Genomic DNA, 20507 nt, shown 5'->3' with positions numbered 1-20507 from the left:
AAAGTTATGTCCTTTGATGACTAGAAATGGGGTTGGGGCCGATGTCTCGACATAGTGTCCTGCTTTCCATTCCTACGATTAACATGTCAAAAGAAAGGTTATTGTTTTAGGGCTATGTTAGGATGCTCATGTACAAAACAAATGTATATAAATGTCCAAATTTGTTGAGTACAGTGATAACTTACTCCAAAATGTGAACACTCTAATATAACCCATTGCTTTATGATTTAAGGAGTTGATTAACCCTATGTGAAAGAGATACTTCCTACCATGCCCATGCAAGCGATCACTTCGTGACCAAAATGGAGTAAAATCCAAAGAGATGTGACTCTCCTCTATAGAGTCCACCATGGAACCCTACCTAAGTGAAGTAATATCAATGTTGGAAAAGTCGGCCAACTTTTTTCAAGTCATTAATTAACCCAGACTTGGGCACTGGCCGAGCCCAAGGAGTCTCAATTTCATAAGCCATCCTTTGGGACATACTTTTACAGTGCATTAATTGGCTGATTTACTGTACAAATCGGCTAATTTATACACTAATCAATCTTAATTAGATGATTTGCAAGACTAATAAGCCGATTTGTAATATTAATCGGTGATTTATTAAAAAAATCATGTTATTCCTGCCCTATTATGGGAAAAGCATGTCAAAAGCTTTTTGCATGTCCAATAATGGACTTTGCAGGCCTCCATTGTCATAGAGTGCGAGGTGCCACAAGGTACTAATACCTACACTGGGGAAGAAGTTATATCAAAGAAGATAAGGTGCACATGCAGCTTATCCACTGTCCATTTTCACAACGTCTGGCGGAGATGAGCCACCAACTTTTCACCCTTTTCATCACTACAGTATTTATGTGTAAGACTAGACGGTGGATCATCCAGCACATATAGTATAAACTATAAACTAATACACATCACGTATACATGCCACCCTCAAAGCGATGACCTCATTACTGTAGTAGTTGATGGATTGTGCTTGGGCTGGGCTAAGGTGTCCTGGCGTGGCCTGGCCCATATTTCTTGGCTATGCGTGCCTCTCAGAACCATTTTAATTCTGGCCTAAGAGTCTAGTCAGGGTGTTTGAGACTAAAATTGGGCTTGCATGGGGAAAATTTAGGGGTGAGAATTGGTAGATCAGGTCTGGATCCGGATTAAGATACAAAAAAGTATATATGGGATTTGTATCTGGATCTGGACCCAATTGTATCCAAACAAATTATTTTATATCTACAAAATAAAATGTTATAAACATACTATATACTATATATTATTTTAATAACTAGGTCGGATCCATGTGTACTCGGATCCGATCTGAATTACTATGCGCGTCCGAATTTTAGATCTAGATTTGACCAATCGGTTCCAAATTTTAGATCCACCTAGATCCAGATAGGATCTAAATTTCAGGTTTCGAATCCAAATAGGGTAAATTCTCAACCCTAGAGGCTAGAGGCTAGTCTAGCTTAAATGGCAGTCTTACATTTCATGGTTGCCCAGCCAACATGCCAAAGATAATGGATTGAGGCCTTTGCGGTAGTATTGCTGAGCCTCATGATGAGGTCTCTAACTTCATTCTCACCAATAAGTAAGGGCCCAAAACCCAACGGATGTACTAGTTTTTTCAAGAACGGGGTTGGGGTCGTAGTGGTAACACCATTCGTGCCACAACTAGGGTCTAAGCTGTATTTCTCAAGAATGAAAGGAATGGGGTTGGGGTCGTGGTGGTAGGACCACTTGTGCCCCAACTAAAGTCTAAACTGTCACTCTCACCAAACGCATTAAAAAACCACTAACGATTTAAAAAATTAGTAGAGATCCCTATTGAATTACCAAAAAAAAAAAAAAAAACAAATATGCCAAATTCTAGTTGGGCTAAGTTTGGACCAACATGACCCAAACTTTTAGACACAGACCAACGAATCCACCCTATAGAGCATGTAGGCATGATGGGGCTGCCTAAGTTCAGCTGGAAACCAAAGCGCGGCATGGGGGGTCAAATGGATCGGGGTTAACTCGAATTAGTCAACTAGACCCAAGTCCTGGTCCGAACCCATAAAATAGACCCAGATGGTTGGGTTTAGTCCACTTTGCATGGACCAGGAACTAGGTCTGTTCTGTGTCTCTGTCCCACTCCGACCTAGATAAATTCAGGACGGGTCGGGCTTGACCTACTCAACGGGGCTCAAACGCCAGTCGACCCAACTCTTTGAAGTCGTAAGGCCACCTCACCCATCTCTTTCCCGCCATTATTTGTTTACTTCAAATTTAAGGAATGGGTCAAAAACCCTTATGACTGAGGCCTTTACCAGAGCATTTCCTATAAGTGGTTGCCCTGATTTTTTTTTTCTCCACCCATTAGTATCACGGTTTCAAACTTCAGCAAACCCTAATTCTCAGTGTAGAAACCTTTGCATCTCCCCTTGGAAGCCTTAATTATCGTCCATAGAAGGAATTAAGGAACCTCTGCAAATCCAGGTTCATTTTGCCATTAATGGAGACATCTGAAGCTCTGGATTCGAGCTTATTTGAGGAGTTGGATGAGAATGGTTTCCTCCTTTCTGATTTTTTGTGTGAAGAAGTTGCTGAAGGAGCAGGTATGGAGGGCAACGCTGGCCATGAAAGCTTTGCTGAAGCTTTTTACAGGTCTGGATCAGATTGGTCTTGCTTGGTTCAAGAGGATTTATCTGATTTGAAGCCAGAAATCGCGAGTTCTTCGTCCAAGAAGGTTGTACAGGCTGATCTATTCAAACTATGGGGTCTGAAGAAACCGGTTCAATCCAAGAATGAGACGAAGTTGGCCCCTTCAAGGAAGAGAACAGTGGATTTAGAATCCATAGACGATCAAAGTGGGAGAAAGCTTCTTCGATCCAGTGATGAAATCAATCCAAACTCTAATCAGCAGCGAACCTGCCCATTTTACAAGAAAATTCATGGTAATCTAAACTTAGCTTGCCGTTAGAATCTGACCATGCCAATTGGCTTCTTGTTGATAATAAAAAAAAATCATTTTGTAATATTAGAACATATTGCTTTGTGCAGAGAGGTTAGCTTTATTATATTTATGATCTACTGAAAAAGACATTTAAGTTATTGAGATCCCTCTTTAAAAACGTCATGAAAAATTTGATAACAACAATTAATTGTGACAATTCATTTTTATTTGCTATGGATAAAATTATTTGAGAACCTCACGGATGACTAACTGCAAATTTCTTCAATCATCCTAATCTCCCCCATTGACTGTTTAAAGCATTTAGCTTTCTGCGAATGGCAGCGAAATTATTTTTCTGCCAGTCAATTACAGCAAAAAAAATTGTGAATCTGCATATTTGATAAAAAACTGAGGTAGCTTATGCTCTTCTTGAACTACATGTTCTTGCAAATACTACTTCTGTGAATCTGAATATTTGATCAAATAATTGGGGAGAACATTCACATCCTCCAGGTATTTGAAGGATTGGTTCTTTGACAGTTTGATTGTGGTTACCAATGAACTGGAAACCCGTTATGCTTGATATAGAATCTTCTGAAATTGTTACTACTTAAAATTTTTTTGGTTGGAAAGCCACACAAAAGGAAGAAAAAGGGGAAAAAAAAATGGTATGCATGTATGTGTTTCTCTTGTGCATCATTTTGAGACTTGCCTCGGCCCAGGTACTTGGCCTTGGCCCAAGGGGAGTTACTTGAGGGAGTTCGAGTGAACTCGCCTAAGTAATGTACAAGGTCAAAAGGCCTTAAAAAATAAAAAATAAAAAATAGAAAGGTAAAATAAAACCAAAAACAACCAAAAAGGCCAAATATCTTGCGGGTTGCCTATAAGTATTTTTGTATTACACTATGATGTTTAAACTTTAAACTGCAGTTAACCTTTCTCCAAGAAAAGGAAAGGCCAAAAAATTTCAAATAAGCTTAGAAAAATATATCAAATTAGGATTAAAATAAAAGGGAAATTTGTCATAATACACTGGTGAGATTAACTATGTAACATTTTACCCATATGTTTTGAATTTATTTCAAAGTGCCATCAAAATAGATATGATTTAACTTGGAATAGAAGTAACCGACAACATCCCATGCTACAATCCTAAGATCACTGTTGCATAAAAGCCTGCCTAGAGCCTAGGCAGCTGCCCTGCCCTGCTTAAGGGGCCAAAGCAACCGATCCGTTCCAAAGTGGGCCATGCTGGGCACAAATATATTTATATACTTGGTTAGAATATATATAAATACATTATTTTGACACAATGAAGGATCGGAAGATTGATTTCGTAGAAGATTAGGGAGACGAATAATGATTCTTAGAATCACTTGTTACTTTCATTTATCCCTTGTATCCTCCTCCCCTCACCGCCAATTGGGTACGTACAATAGAATAGAAAGAAAGTAGTGACACATTCCATAGCGTTTATAGTGCGGGAGGCAATAGGAGACCCAACATAGTCACAACATCCCTATTTTGATTGAATCAAATCACCTTCTTCCGGAATAATAAACGTTGGATGGACTGCATTGCTGATATTGACCCTAAGAAAAAAACTATAGGTACAACTAGTTCGTGAAGAGCCAACCATCTCACTGTAAAAGTCAAATAGGTTCTATCTATGGTGATTGGGACCAACTAAAAGGATCTACTAATTCATCAAGTTGTTCCAATGAATCGAAACGGCCAATTATTAATGGAATCCCTTGTCGACTCTCTATGAAATACTTGTCGAGGACTTCCAAACACATCGTAAGCTATGCCCGTGCCAACGAATAACCAACCTGCAATGTGTGTGTGTATATCATTATGTAATTGTGAAGATATCGAAATTCCATCAGGCAAGTTAATATCATTAAGCAATTGTTTGTGAGATAAATAAAGTTTTAACGTCTACATGTGTGTGCACATGTGATAACTGACAAGTATGTTACTTTCGTTTTTGACCTTACTTTGTTAAAACAAACTTCAGGCATTTCTGCTATGCACTGCAGGGACCCCATTCACTGTTGATGCATTTCGTTACGGTCTTATTGAGGGATGTGCTGCATATTTCCTTAGCCACTTCCATTATGATCATTATGGTGGATTAAGCAAGAAATGGTCACATGGACCTATCTATTGCACCCACCTAACTGCTCGCCTAGTAAAATTGTCTTTATCAGTAAATCCTAGGTGAGAACATTATATGAGCACATTTCTCTCTATATATACTCGCTCTTTGCATAATTATTTGTCTTTCTCTCGAATGTGGCCATCTAGGTGGGCTTCTAGAAACCCAGGTGGCCAAAATAAATGGGGTACTTTCAGAATATTTTATAATCATGCATATACATCATTATCAAGGTGCAGCAAGTGAGAAGAGAGAGAGAGAGAGAGAGAGAGAGAGAGAGAGAGAGAGAGAGAGTTTCTACAATCTTCATGGCAGTTATGGTTTTTGTTACTGTTTTTCTCTCTTAATCCTGCTGTTAACATCCTGCTCTAGCTTGTGCAAGTGAGAAAAAAGAGGAGAGAGGAAGGAGAGGGAGATGAGAGGCTTTCTTCAACGTTAATGGCAGTTCGTGATTTCTATTCGTGATACTACTTCTCTCTCTTGAACCATGCCTTATATTTCTTCTTCTTCTTATTTTTGTTCTTGTTACATTTTTTTTTTTTTTTTTAACTTCCTTTTAGAGGGGCTTGCATACCTTTTTTCATGACTTTAATAGATTTTTTTAAAGAGTGCTGTCTTTCATTTTTATTTTTATTTTTTTTGGGCGCCTAGGGAGATGGCTCCCAAGGGCACCCAACTGGGCCTGTTTGGTTATGTGGGCTGCCTAGACCACCTGGCTGCATGCAAGATTTCTTTTTGGTGTTCTTAATCTGATTTTGAGGTGCACTGGAGTCTTTATACGGTTGCAGGTTCATTTGTCCTATGGAGTTGGACACTGAATACATTATTGAAGGTGTAAAGGTGACAATGCTCGAAGCCAATCATTGTCCTGGTGCAGCTCTGATTCATTTTCGTCTTAAAGATGGTCGGTGCTATCTACACACCGGTGATTTCAGAGCATGTAGAGAGATGCAGAGTCATCCACTTCTGATGGCTCAAATGGTCAATGTTCTCTACCTGGATACAACATATTGTAATCCAAAGTACAGGTATTAGTTTCTAGGGAACATATAGCATAATCCTATGGAATATGAAAAACCATAATCCACTGGGGTCATCACAGTTGATGAAATGGTGGTTGGTGATGGAGAGAGGAACCTCATGTCCTGTTCTGGTGGGACTCACTCTTTTTCCTTTGTCATTTATCATTTTATTTTACATTGAAGATCCAAATTGATGGTTTTCTTTTTGCAGTCCATTGGGTTATGGTATATTGTCCCAAGTTTGTCTATCAGTATTTGGTGCTTATGTAATGTGATTCCATTTAATGTGATTGTTGTTTGATTCAGTTTTTATCATTGGACATGATTTCTTGTTTCAGATTCCCATTGAAGGAGGACGTTGTGAATTTTGTGGTGAGGATTACTAAAAGTAGTGTTGCAAAGCAGCCAAAGACCCTCATTGTTGTTGGGGCATACAGCATTGGCAAGGAGCATGTATATCTTGCAATTTCTGAGGCATTAGGAGTATGGAATTATAAAGCCTTGCAAGGATATTCATAGCATTTCTTTGCTCTTTTTCTATCTCTTTTCCATGCCCTTATAGTTGTATCTTTTGTACAAGATGGCTTTATGTAAAAAATATTTAGTCTTGCACAGCTCATTAGGAATTTGGCAAGGGACAAGCACACTATCTATCCTTGGTAAAATTTGTCACTATCACAATGTTCAGTTCAAAAGACACCCCAATATGGCTGTTTTTTCAGTTGGTGACACCTAAAATTACAGGAACTTGGTCATGTATGCTTAGTATGTTTAATACAGACATCAGTTTTACTTGAAACAACAACTTATGAGATTTCTCTCGGTATACTGTTCTTTCTTCAATGTAAGTTACCACAATCCCTAAGCGAATCATGTATTTCATTGTCCCCCATCCTTGGGGATATAGTAGAATCAATAAGCTACATGTGATACAAGATAACTTATTTTAGAGAATCAATATGCTATAATACAATGTGGTACAAGATAACTTATATTAATACAGCATTGTGTTATATGATATTATGATGAGTGTGTACAATACATGAAATATTCTGTTCCCTGGGTGGAAGTCTTGTGGTTTTAGGTGCTACTAGCCTTCTGTGCCTCAAGTTGGTGCCTAAAATATTATCCTCTAACCTTTTCCCAATTACCGAGTTCAACTTTAGTGGGCTTTACCTATAAGCATTGTGGTGGTCCCTGCAGGTTCAGATTTATGTGGATTCTTCCAGAAAACGGATTCTGCAGTCCTATGGTTGGTCTGGACTCGATAAAAGGCTTTGCTCTGATGGAAAGAGTACACCATTGCATGTTCTGCCCATTTCATCCTTGCACCCTGAGGTTCATTATTTTGGGTTTATTTATTCTTCCTATGCAGAGACCAGAGAGTAACTGATTCAGTATCCTCCTTATTAATTGTGGTAACTCCTTTGTTTTTTTCCTGGTCTTTTCCAGAGGTTGAAGAAGTATTTAGAGGCCTACAGACATCAGTATTTGTCGGTGTTAGCATTTAGACCAACAGGTATTTTCATACATGATTGCTATCACCAGTTTAACTTTTTTGTAATAATTTACATCCACTATGAACTGTGATTTTATCTATAGAAAAGATCCTGATTTGTTTGTGGTTTCACTTCCTTCAGGCTGGACATTCTCGGAGAAGATTGGGAGTCAGTTGGATTTAATCAAACCCAATAGCAAGGGAAACATTACGATCTACGGTGAGATATTTTGACTTTGGTTACTTTGATCTTTATTAAAATGCTCTTCTATGCACATTGACATCGATCAGGTCCTGATATGCTGCTGGCTACAGGCAGTGCGTTCATTTCCTGGTACGCACACTACCATGAGTAAATATTAAAAATTCTTGAGCCATTTAGAGGCAGTATGGAATTACAGTTGGCCTGCATATGCTTAGTGTAGCAACATTACCATCCCAAATCCAAATGCGCTAGTTCTGGATAAGTTTTCATGCCTAGCAGGTCATAAGCACTTAGAAATTTTTTCAAGGATATAATTTAGATACAAATAAATTTATAACCGGTCATGCATTAGTTAAGAAACAAAACAAGGTGAACCTTTAATTGGTATCGTTAAAAGTACATGCAACGTGAAATCGTCACTAATTAGAAAGTTGGATTGGAAAATAAAACCCTTCCCAAACTTCAAGTCCATCCTACTGAACTATATCCGTTCTTACTTGCTAATTTTAAAGCCAAGGACCACACAAGTGGGAGGCTTTCTTCAACCCTCTGCTGACATAACAAATCATTTGGGATATATAGATTTGTGCAGCAAGAGAGGATAGGATCTCCCATTTAGTATCAAGTGTCAACAAACAGCTCATAGCCAGAGCATTGATGGTTTTGACTGATTTTATAAAGCCTGCTTTCAATCACCAACTCCTCAGTTATGATTATGAATGAAATGAGTCTATCGAAGAGACTAGGATCTACAATGCCCTTCACCATCAGTGTTACATGATCACTAGTGTTTAGTATGTTGGCTAAAATAGTTGATATGACTAGACTTATCAGTATATTTAGTACTTTTGTAGGTAAAATATTAACTAACCTGAAGATGAGCAGTAGAATGAATGGGGTTGGCTCAACGTGACCTGAATTCAATCAAGTTCCCCCATGCTCATCTCTTGAAATTTTTTTAGCAGTTTACATCATTTATAACAAGTAGTGTCCCAAGGTGTTAACACATGTCGAGGTATCAACTCGTTTTGACATGCAACACAAGGCCAAGGGCCATGTATTGCGGTAACACTGTTCACCATTCAATGAACAAACATGAGAAAATTTGCTGAAAGGTGGTCTCATTTATTATATCTTCTTTCACAGGTGTTCCATACAGTGAGCATTCTAGCTTTACGGAACTCAGGGATTTTGTTCAGGTTTGGGTTAACCCCTATCTTTCTGCTACTTTTGGTCTTTGCCTGCTAATTAATATCATCGTCCTTGACTTTTAGCATGAAATAAGGAAACAAAAATGTTTTCATCTTCATTTCCTTTCTAATCAGTTCCTTCGGCCTGAAAAGATCATACCAACTGTCAATGTTGGAAAAGCTGCTGCTCGTGACCAGATGCACTCACATTTTCGGGAATGGCTGAAAGCTTAACAATCGAGAGGTGTTAACAGTCGTGACTATCTCTCTACCAATGGTGGCTCTCATTGCCTTCTTCAATAAACTTCCTCTTTTCATGTATGGAACTTTAGACCTTGAATTTTGATAATTTATTAGACGAGCTGATTGGGCCCTGCAAAACTGTGAGCAAATGATTTTGACCTTTATCTTGTTGGGGAAAAAGGTCATACGACATTCTGCCGGCAATTTTTCAAAGATTCAAGATACGCGTAGCACACCACAACATGCAAGGGGAAGAGAAAAGAAGATTTTGTAAGTCGTAAGATGTCATCTTTATAGAGCCTTTGAGATGAAAGGAATGCATGATGATCTTGAACTCAATGGGTTTGTTCTCATTCTTTACAAATAGTGAGTCAGTTCCAGGTTTGGTGAGTCACATGGAAAGCAGCGAGCCGGAATCATGAAGAGTCCAGATTCCATGCCTACATACCCCAAAGCGGTATGCAAACATCTCTTCAAAATAAGAATCTGTTTTGTATTGTATACTTTTCTCATTAGTAATCTGTGATTTGTACTAAAGTGGAGATAGCTAGCAGAATTGGTGCTCTGTCTCTTCATAACTAGTTGTAGTCTCAAAATGTAAATTATAAAGTCTCTGTGGTTCAGAGTTTATTGTATCAGGGGTGTGCCTATCCATGGATGATTTTTCCATTTCAAGGTGTCAGGACAATCCTTCTGTATTTTTTTCCACTTTTAAGATTGGATAAGAAAGCATTAAACTATGTTTATTTCTTCTTTTCCTGGAAATTTCAAGTAAAAAAATAGTTGAAAGCATGACCAAAATACGCAAATGTTTTGCTTACTACAATTGATGACAGTATGTTTAGAAGTGTTGCCATGCAATCCCAATGGATATTTTCAGAATGGTATCTCGTGAATCTATTAATGGATATATTATATTTGCAGATCATTATATTGTGAAAATTGACATGAAAGGAACAATTTCTGCAATACCGATCATAGTTAATTATCAACAAACGCAATCTTCTGCCTACTAAATAGTTTTGCAATGGCAAGCATATACTTTCTAAATATTTTAGCGATCACAACATGCACCAAGGAACCAGCAGGAAATTAAAATTGCAAAAGTTTTAAGACAATTTGTAAAAGAGTGGACTACTTATTGAAAATAACATATAACTATTTGTAATTGGGATATATTATATGAAATAATTGTGTTGCATGAAAATGTGCCAATGAAAGTCTATGTTAGGCCATGGGGTTGCTATATTAACGTGTAAATTGCATCATCATCATTGTCAAAGATTTTCTCAACTAATTGGGGTTGGCTAACATGTAAACTGCATATATAAGATATATAAATAATAGTAAGTCACCATGTAAACATATATTTCACAAAGATAAGGGAAATAAAAACATAGAGTCGAAATTCGAGGTTGCCAAGATAAACAAAAGATTGCTGTCCTGACAATCTGAGTCTTTGTGATTTGATTTGTTTTGGTTTGTTTTATTCTATTATTCTTTCAATTTTAATTTTTGGTTAGTATTTACCACTAAGCACGTGTTTGCCTACATTTGGTGCAATTTGACGTGCACCATATATAATTTTATAATTCGAAATATTTAAACAAATAGAGAGGGATGAGACAAATATATATTTGTACTTTAGGGAGGAAATAGAGTTGGGCAAGAGGAGGGGAAGGGAAGGAATTGGGCTTGGGCTTGGGCTTGTGCTTGTGCTCGAGCAGTTAGCAGTAGATGTTTGCTACATGTCAAGTTTGATTCCTATTGCTGAACTAACTAAAAAAAGAGATTCCTACTGCTGAACTAACTAAAAAAAGAGATTCTTAGTGCTGAACTAACTAAAAAAAGAGGAGGGAAAGGGATAGTTATGGAACTGAAGAAATTAGTCTTATATTTGGTTGGAAGAGAGTAGGAGAATGAGGAAATCTATAGAAGTGTCTTTTGCATATTTCCACTGGAGCACTTACTTGTATATGGGTAAAAGAGTTCCTTGGGAGGATTTTTTCAACTTGGAATTTTGGGATATACTTTAAAATCACCCAAGTATTTTGTAGTTCTTAAACCCTTATGACTGACCATTCAAGAATTGGATAGTCTCTAATCAATCTTAGAATGGTATTCTATCAGGCAGGTCTAGAGTGCATATAAATTTTTTTTTCTTTTTTTCTTTTTGAAGTTGGTCTTTAAGTTGCAGAGGTTACATCCCAAAATTTAGGCTCCTAAAAGTACTCCTATATAGGGTTTTATCCAAGTGGGAAAATGGCCACAGGAGCATATAAGCTTCTGGAAATATTAGAGTAGAAGGGAATTGTTCTCGTGTATATTATTATTGAACATTCTGTTTCTTAGGGATTTGAACCTGTTTGACTTGAAGAAAAAGATGAACAACTCATATAATCAAGACTAATTTAACTATGCAAATTCGGAATAGTGGTAATAGTTTGTGCCTCTGCTCTCGCTAATCTGCCAAGTCTGAGTATACCCGGCTGAGTCCTGAAACACTGCTCTCGACTAATTTTATTTGCCTTGAACAAATAATGGACTATGAATGTTATGATTCTCGGTTTGCAGGGGAAATCATCCAATTTGATATCAATACACCTTTGCCCAAGAACTAGTAATTTGTTATGGGAAAATCTAATACAAATGGAAGGCAAATGTAACTGCTTTAAAGCAAGTTTGTGAGGTCTTCCAAGCCATCGCAGGTGTTTTGGTTTCCTTTCCAGAGTAAGAGGTAGCATTTGGAGCAACATCATTACCCATAAGTGTTTAAAAATTTAGATCTGTTGAGCGGATTGTTCACCAGAAATCTGGTGTCAAATCGTTAGATTGATAATCTAGATTGGGTCTGAGTTTGCCCGAATCAGCGATTTAAAAAATATGTAAACCATAAAATAAATGAAAAATAGGGGTTTATAGGGTGAGTATTGTAGAGAGAACCTAAAAAGATATTAGATAATTTAAAAAATAGAAAAAATATATAAGGTCAGGTTTTTAAGGGGGAATCAGGCCAAGACCATATCATCCTGTAACTGAATCGGTCCCTATAGGTTCTCATCCAAATCATCAATCCAGATCAAAATACGTAGGGTTTTAAAACACTGTTACCCACCCACCCCATTACGAAAGTTGTCGCTCGTAACTTTTTGTGGACTCGAGAGCTTATATGCGACTGCAATACCTTTTGTAGACCTAGTGATTTATTTATTTATTTATTTGAACGGTAACATACGACTTATCCTTAATTCATATGTAAAACACAAGATGTTCAAGCAAAGACACAAGATTATAAAAATGAAGTAACCAACAGAGAGAGAGTATGGACTCCTCATTTGACAAGAACATCGACATCTTCATTCGCCTCTCTATAACAATGTCGGACTGTTGTCATAGAGGTTGACAAAATATCCCAAATTTGATGAAAAATAGTCTTTAATCTCCAAGGAATAAGGGCCTTTCTCTTACTCCAGGCAATGACATTTGTTGAGTCTCCTTCGATAATCTTGCCCCCTTCCAAAGTGCATAGCAATTTCAAACCTTTTAATAAACATTGTGCTTCTGCCTAGTTTGCTGTTGTGATACCACAAGGACTCGAGTAAGAAAATATAATGTGACCCAAATTATTTCTGATGAGTCCACCATAACCAGCTGGCCCTAGATTGTCAAGTGAACTTTCATCAAAATTAAGTTTGACGGAATTCACTGGTGGTGGTATCCAAATAATCTCACTACAATTGTTGGTGGTAACACCCATAATAGCCACTGCCAAGGGATTGCTAATGATAAGACTTTTAGGAATAAATCCACTATCCTTATGTGCAAGAAGCAATCAGCTGCAATTGCCAAAATATTCGATTTCAATGTAGACAGATCTGTACTTATACTATCAAATACTCTTCTATTTCTTTCCTTCCACACATTCCAAATAAGGCTAACCCAAATAGATATCAAAGAATAATTCTCATTTTTTAAATATCGGGTGTGATCCATTGGTCAAGAAGAGCTTTGACATTTTAAGGTAATGACAGATTGAGGCATTGCCGAGCCCAATCCCAAAGATATGTCACAAAAGGGCATGAGAAGAAAAGATGTTGCGAAGTTTCATCACTGTTTTTGCATAAGATACATATATTGGTGATAATAAACCCTTTCTTTCTCAAGTTGTCAACAGTTGCTAATTTATCTTGACACAGGATCTATAAGAATAGTTGCACTTTAAGAGACACATGCAATGTCTTAATCTTAAATAAACCACTCTCCAACAATAAAAAAATATCTGATTGTAGGTTGACTTAACTGAAAAATCTCTTGACGGGGTAAGATCCCAAATTAAGCTATCATCTATATTTGGAGTCCAATATATGTCATTTAATAATCCCAACAATGTCTGATACTCTTCAATGAATTTGTCTGTACCTACAAGGAATGGATCAAATAATATTAGTATAAACACCCCAGTAGCCTCATTGACAGATGCTAACGGGTTTAAAGCTTTTGAGAATACCTCAGGGAAAAGGTTCCTCAACAGGTTATCTCCAATTCATTTATCAAACTAAAATAGTGGATTATCCGTTCCCCACTATTTTTCGAAATTACCGTAGATACACAGATTTCTCATAATCAATACATCTCCAAACATGAGACAAATTTGTCTTGTTTCTTGGACTTTTAATGAGGCCAAAGTTCAAATCAATTTCATATGTATCTCTCAGAACAAGCACTCAGAAAGACTCAAGCTGTGTATGGATCCTCCACCACCATTTTGTAGACCTAGTGATATATTTAAGGCTACAAACACACGGTTCTAAAATGTGAGGTTGGGATTTAGTTATGGGAAAAGTTTATATAGAGCCCAGGCTCTAAGCAATCAAAATAGAGCCTAGGATCTAAACAATCAAATTAGAGCTTACTTCAAAATTTTCATTAGAAGAACTTGTTTTGATGCCCAAATATCATCAAATTAATCATCTCGACATCAAGATGCATGGACATGAGAAAAAAATGGATTTCAAGTTTTGAAAATAGTGCATCTTGTAACGTATGTTTGCACTGTCAATTTTCAGGAGTTTCATATTTTTATAGATCTGCTCAATCTACATAATTTTTTAAGCTTTAAATTTTATAACTAAATATAAAAAATATAATTTAAAGCTCTCACAAAACTTTTTAGTATTGAAACTATATTTCTCAATACTATTTGAAGGTGGGCTCTAATTTGATTGTTTAGAGCCTCGCTCTAGATAAACGGCACCCGTTAGTTATTGGAGTTCCATGCTAGTTTGGGCAAAAGAGGGCACAGGTTATTCTAAGACGCTGATTGTCTGTGTACAGATAAGACGCCAGTTGTAAGGTACATGGTTACCACTTTGTCAACGTTGATGGGGTTCAACATATTTGACAGCCATGCAAATCTCTACTAACTATAAATAAAACCACATTTTGTGTTTCTAGATTTGGTGGGAGAGCAATCTTTTGCAAATCTCCACTAAGTATAAATAAAACCACATTTTGTGTGCCATATTTCTAGATTTGGTGAGAGAGCAATCTTGTGAGATTCGTTTCAAAGTCTTTTTGACTTTGGATATTTTGTAAATTTAATATAAATAAATTAGATAATTTTATATAAAAATTATTAAAAAAATAAAAATAAAAATTTTAAAAAATAAAAAATATTTATATATAGATATTTTTTTGCTTCGACCAAATTGGCTCGAAGCTAACCACGGCAGCACCAAACTTTACTTCGCTTCGATCTAAGTCTAAAATCCGAAAGATTAAGCTCTGGCCGAATCAAAGTGAAATTGGCAAGAGAGAAGGGGGAATACTTGGATGTATTTTTTGAGAGAGGCCTGGATAATGGGAGTTCTTTTATTTTTCCAGAGTCCCATGTGTTGAGAGAGAGAGAGAGAGAGAGAGTGCATTTAAAAGAGAAGAGAAGAGAGGGGGTGGGGGCACGGAGAGAGAGAAAAAGAGAGCATTTAAAAGAGAAGAGAATGGAGGGGATGATGAATAAGAGAGAGAGAGAGAGAGAGAGAGAGAGAGTGCATTTAAAAGAGAGAAAGAGAGAGAGAGTGCATTTAAAAGAGAGATGAGAGAGAGAGAGAGAGTGAGGTATTTAATGAGAGCATGGACCCATTGGATACTGAAATATTCGACTTTAATAAAGCTAACTAAAATGAAAATTACTATTTCACCCTCAGATTTGCAAGTCCCTACTCTTCCACTTTTGGGGGCATTTTAGACCGCTAGCAAAATTCGTTGGAGGATCTTTCAATGCTTTTTCTTCCTAAATTCGCATGCCAGTCAAAAAAGACCACTGCGAAAAGTGGTCATTTGTACTACATCGCTGTCCCATTCTGTACTTTTACCTTATCTACCCTTTTCCTTTTAATACTATTCTCATCCGTTAGCAAAATTATTTGTACCATAAATAATAGGAAGGATACGGTTTTTATGCGGCCAGTCGGCATAGTGCAGACTTGACCATAAATATATTTTTTAAATATAATTTAAATTTAATTTTTAAAAAATATATAATTTTTAATATGAAAATCATGAGTATGAAAAAATAAATAAATTTGAAAACCAAAAATAATAATTATATTAAAAAATATTTGGAGCGTTAGTTATACTTTTTTTTTATTTTTTATGAATCACTTATTTACATTCATCGTTAAGATTCTTTATATCTCTAGACCACATATTTTAAAAATGCGTTCAAGCACGCATGAAACAATTTTTTTAATGAAAAGTTATATAACGAGAGCACTTATTTCTAATAAAACGGGTCACAATAATCATTGACCATTATATTTGAAATTGGTCGGTTGAATACATGTTATTGTTAGGGCATAAAGTTCAAAATAAAAATTTTTGAATGTTGTAACATACTTTCACCTAATGTATTTTGCATCTAATGGCTAAAAGTGATTATGATTTTTTTGTATTAAAAATAAATGGTCTCATAGTATGAAATCTAATGGTTAAAAGTGATCATGATTTTCTTGTACTAAAAACAAATAACCTCATAATATACAACGTTATAAATAATAAAGAGGTGGACTGTTACAAACCCTCATTTATTGGAGTTTTCTCCCTTCTAGATATATGTGTATAGGAGCTTTTTCCAAAATATTTGTATTTTGCATTCATATTCATTTTCTTCTCCATTATTTCCTTCTCTAATTTTCTCTTTTATTTTAACGGTTTTCTATTGTTATCCCCCCACCCCTTTGTTTTTTTTCTTTCTTTGCAAAGGAAAATAAGTAAATATGCAATTTTGAGAAATTATCATAATATTCCTCAAAGTTTTAAAAATTACTAATACATCTAAGTCTTACTTAATTTGCACTTATACCCATTTTCCCTAATTTTTAATTAATTCCCATTTTGCTCTTATACATACTTGTTGATCATCTACTCATTCGTTGAAACCCGCCACAGACCACATACCCATTAGCAGGTCCATGGCAAATGTGAGTTTTAAGACCCTCAGTGGTGGCGTAGGCATTGCTACAAGTGCCTTACACACCATAACGGACCTAGTAGGTCTACGACAGGTTCACCATAGAGCAACAACAAATGAATCTGTGGTGGTTGGGACGTCACAAATGAATCAAGTATGTAACAAAGACAAAATGAGTATTAATAAAAATAAAAAAATAATCTTATAAGACTTTTTTTTACCCATGTGTGTAGAACTCCAAAGAATTATTATTAAATTTAGTATAAATTAATAGAAAAATCAAATTCTACATCTATAATAATTTTTTTTGTCAATTTTAATGGTGATTTTTGGGACCTATAAACATGGTTGGGAGATGGTCTCAAAAAATTACCATTAAATTTGATACAGATTTTTAAAAACATTATTACATGATATAAGACTTGATATTTTAAAAAAATTACATCAAACCTAATAATAATATTTTTTGAAATCCTATACACATCGTAATAGAGGGTCTTCCAAGGTCATTTCCCATCACAATTTCCCTATAATTTTCGTTTTTCTTTTAGGCCCTGATGGTTACAACATAAACAAAACTGTGGTTCTGTTACGTTACGACCGTCTTTTAGAACCAGAGAGAATTGGACCCCTTCATTGTAAGGAAAGTATCTTCATGTGTCTCAATCTTAGAATCCCAAAAAGGGCAAAAAAAAATAGAGAATTGATGGGCTTTCATGAAATGACGTCCCTGTTTTGTCTATTCAGTCATTGTCTCCTCCTGTCGGGGCACAACTGTTTTTTTTTTTTTTTTTTGTCCCTTGCAAAATTACTATGATGTCCTTGTCTGCCAAAATATGACAGAAACACCCTTGTGATTTTCTCTAGTTACCCAGAACTATCCTCTTGAGATGAGGCACCATGTTAAGAGGTTGAGACACGTCGCGTAAGGATGGCAATAGGTCGTCGGGTCACGTCCGGGTCCAGACCCAAAACGGATACCGGACAGAAACTTGAGAAAATGATATGAGACCTAGACCAAGAGCTGAATTTACCAGATCAGGGCCCCCAAAAATTTGGTGCGGGTCCCGAACTTGGACCGACACAAAAATTATAATATTTATGAATGGGCGCAGTTTGTAAAGAGCTAGGCTCTAAACAATCAAATTAGAGCCTAACTTCAAATAGTATCGAGAAATGTGGTTTCAATGTTAGAAATCTTTATGATAGCCTTAAAATATATTTCATCTTTATTTATAAAGTGTAAAGCTTAAAAAATAGTGTAGATCGACCGATCCATGAAAATATTGAAAATTGACAACTCAAAAATGTGTTACAAAATACACTATTTTAAAAATTTGAAATCCATAATTTTTTTCATGTCTATACATCTTGATGTTGAGAGGGGACCAATTTGAGGATATTTAGGCATCAAACACAACATCTTTTAGTGAAATTTTTGATGTAGGCTCTTATTTGATTGTTTAGAGCCTTGGCTATATAGAAATTTTGCCCTTTATGTATTTAACTAGGGAAAAGGTTTATATGAAGTTACAACCTTAAAATTTGTAGAATTAAAGATGCATCTAAAAAATCCATCGGACAAGGTTGTTTTAATGTTGAAAACCTTCTAATTGATCATTTTGACATCAAGATGTATGAATATAAAAAAGAAAAAGATTTTGAGTCCCAAAAATAGTGCATCTTCCAACATATTATCTAGACCATCTATTTTTAAAATTTTCATATAATTATAGATCTACTTGATTTTAACCATTTTTTGAGTTAAAATTTTTATAATTAAAGATGAAATAAGATTTTAAGATAATCCTAATAATTTTTTACATCAAAATTACATGTTATAATAAAATTTGGAGATGCGCCTTGATTTGATTGTTTAAGATTGCAACTACATAGAAACCACACCCTTTAACCAATATTTAAATATATTTTATAAGTTGGGACCCAAAAAATACTACTGGACCTGGACCGGATCGGCAGACAAATCGGCAAGCGTTGTCAGCATTGGATTGGACCGATGACTGGTTCAATTGATCAAACTATGAACTGGAGCTTTGGCTTGTCTGGTTTAGAGAAAAATTTGAGTTTCGTAAAGAGATTGGTTAAAATTAGTAGTTGATGCTGGTGGAATCAGGGAAACAAGATGGGGATGATTTTCTTTTTGAATGTTTTCTATGTTTAAATTATTCTCCCTATTTTTTATTATCTTCTTTTTTAAAATTTGGTCAAACTAGTTCAATTAGTGCTTGAATCAGTTTTTACTGGATTAAATCCCTATCTGATTTAATGGCCAGTCCAATTATGATAACAATTTGGCTATCACTCCTAGCCAGCGTTTTAAAAATCGCCGAGTCGAACCGGACTCGCCCGGTTCGACTCGGAATTCACGAAAAAGGTACCGGATCGGTTCAAAAACCGGGAATCGTCCGGTTCTAGAGAGAACCGGACGATTCCGCACAGTGACTCGCCGATTCATTGTGCGGAATCGACGAGTCCGTGAAGAACACGGGTTGCACAGTGTTCTTCACGGATTTTTTCAAATTTGTCTTTTTTTTATCATTTTTTTTGTTTTTTTCGGCATGTGATCTGTTTTGCAGGCTGTAAACAGCTTTATTCAGCTTTTTCAAGGATTAAATGGTGGAAAAATTGGTTGTTTTTGGATCAAGAAAAATTCGAGGTTTAGGGTTTCCGCCATTTCTGAAATTTCATGCCAAATAGGGCATGAATCTTTCAAAATTTGTAGGCATATTGATCTTAAAGCTGTGAATCAAAAGCTTTTGTTACTAATTTGTGATAATCGTTGAGAAAAACAGAGTTTTTTGGAGATTGAAGGCTTCGGTTCACAAAAACAGGTAAGAACTTTGGGTTTTTTTTTTTTCCGCCATTTGATTTATTTCACGGCATATTTTGAACAAAATGAGTTCAATAATTAGGGTTTTTAATCTTTATTGTGTCTAGTATGATTTAAAATTTTTCATTTTACGTAATCTGGTCAATTACAGCAAGAAATTTGATATGAACAGTGAGATGTCTGCGGAACCAAATTCTGCTGTTTTTTTTTTTTTTTTCCGCCTTTTGATTTTGTTTTCGTGATATATTTGAAATAATGTGTTAAAAATTTAGGTTTTTGATTCCTTATATTGTTGTTTATCAGAAAATATAGTCAATTGGATGTAATTTATTCACTTGGAGGTGAATTTTTGAGTTAAAATCGCTTATGTAAAACGACTCTGTGAAGAACAATTTTTTTTTTTTTTTTTTTTGTGTAGCCCATGATAGAATTTTTTGTAATCTATGATCGAATTTTTTGTAATCCATGATCAAAATGTTTGTTTTTTTTTCTTGTAATCCATGATCGAATTTTATTTTTTATTTTTTATTTTTGTAACCCATGATAGAATTTTTTGTAATCCATGATCGAATGTTTTGTAATCCATGATCGAAATGTTTGTTTTTTTTTGTAATCCATGATCGAATTTTTTGTTTTTTGTTTTTTATGTAACCCATGATAGAGTTTTTTGTAATCTATGATTGAATTTTTTGTTATCCATGATGTAATTGTTTTTTTCTTTTTTTGTAATCCACGATCGAATTTTTTGTTTTTTTTTGTTTTCTTTTTTTTGTAATGCATGATCGAATTTTATGTAATCCATGAACGAATTTTTTGTAATCCATGATAGAATTTTCTGTAATCCATGATCGACTTTTTTGTAATCCATGATCGAATTTTATGTAATCCATGATCGAATTTTTTGTAATCCATGATAGAATTTTCTGTAATC

At 35.5% G+C, this 20507-nt stretch overlaps 1 protein-coding gene across 1 annotated transcript; it reads left to right on the top strand.

Annotated features, from left to right (window-relative positions):
- Window positions 1–1991: 1991 nt before the first annotated feature.
- SNM1 (DNA repair metallo-beta-lactamase family protein) lies at window positions 1992–9892 on the top strand. Its single transcript, XM_006844620.3, is given in 10 exon segments — window positions 1992–2939; window positions 4981–5161; window positions 5888–6127; window positions 6460–6604; window positions 7325–7459; window positions 7574–7640; window positions 7762–7839; window positions 8971–9023; window positions 9150–9209; window positions 9212–9892. Coding segments are annotated over 10 exon segments (1455 nt in total). The 5' UTR covers window positions 1992–2497; the 3' UTR covers window positions 9266–9892.
- The last annotated feature ends 10615 nt before the right edge of the window (window positions 9893–20507 follow it).

Source organism: Amborella trichopoda, chromosome 6 (genome assembly GCF_054954075.1).
Source record: "Amborella trichopoda isolate Santa Cruz 75 chromosome 6, AtrichopodaSantaCruz75HAP2 v2.0, whole genome shotgun sequence".
Classification (NCBI taxonomy): domain Eukaryota; kingdom Viridiplantae; phylum Streptophyta; class Magnoliopsida; order Amborellales; family Amborellaceae; genus Amborella; species Amborella trichopoda.
This window is presented reverse-complemented; position numbering and strand designations above follow the sequence as displayed.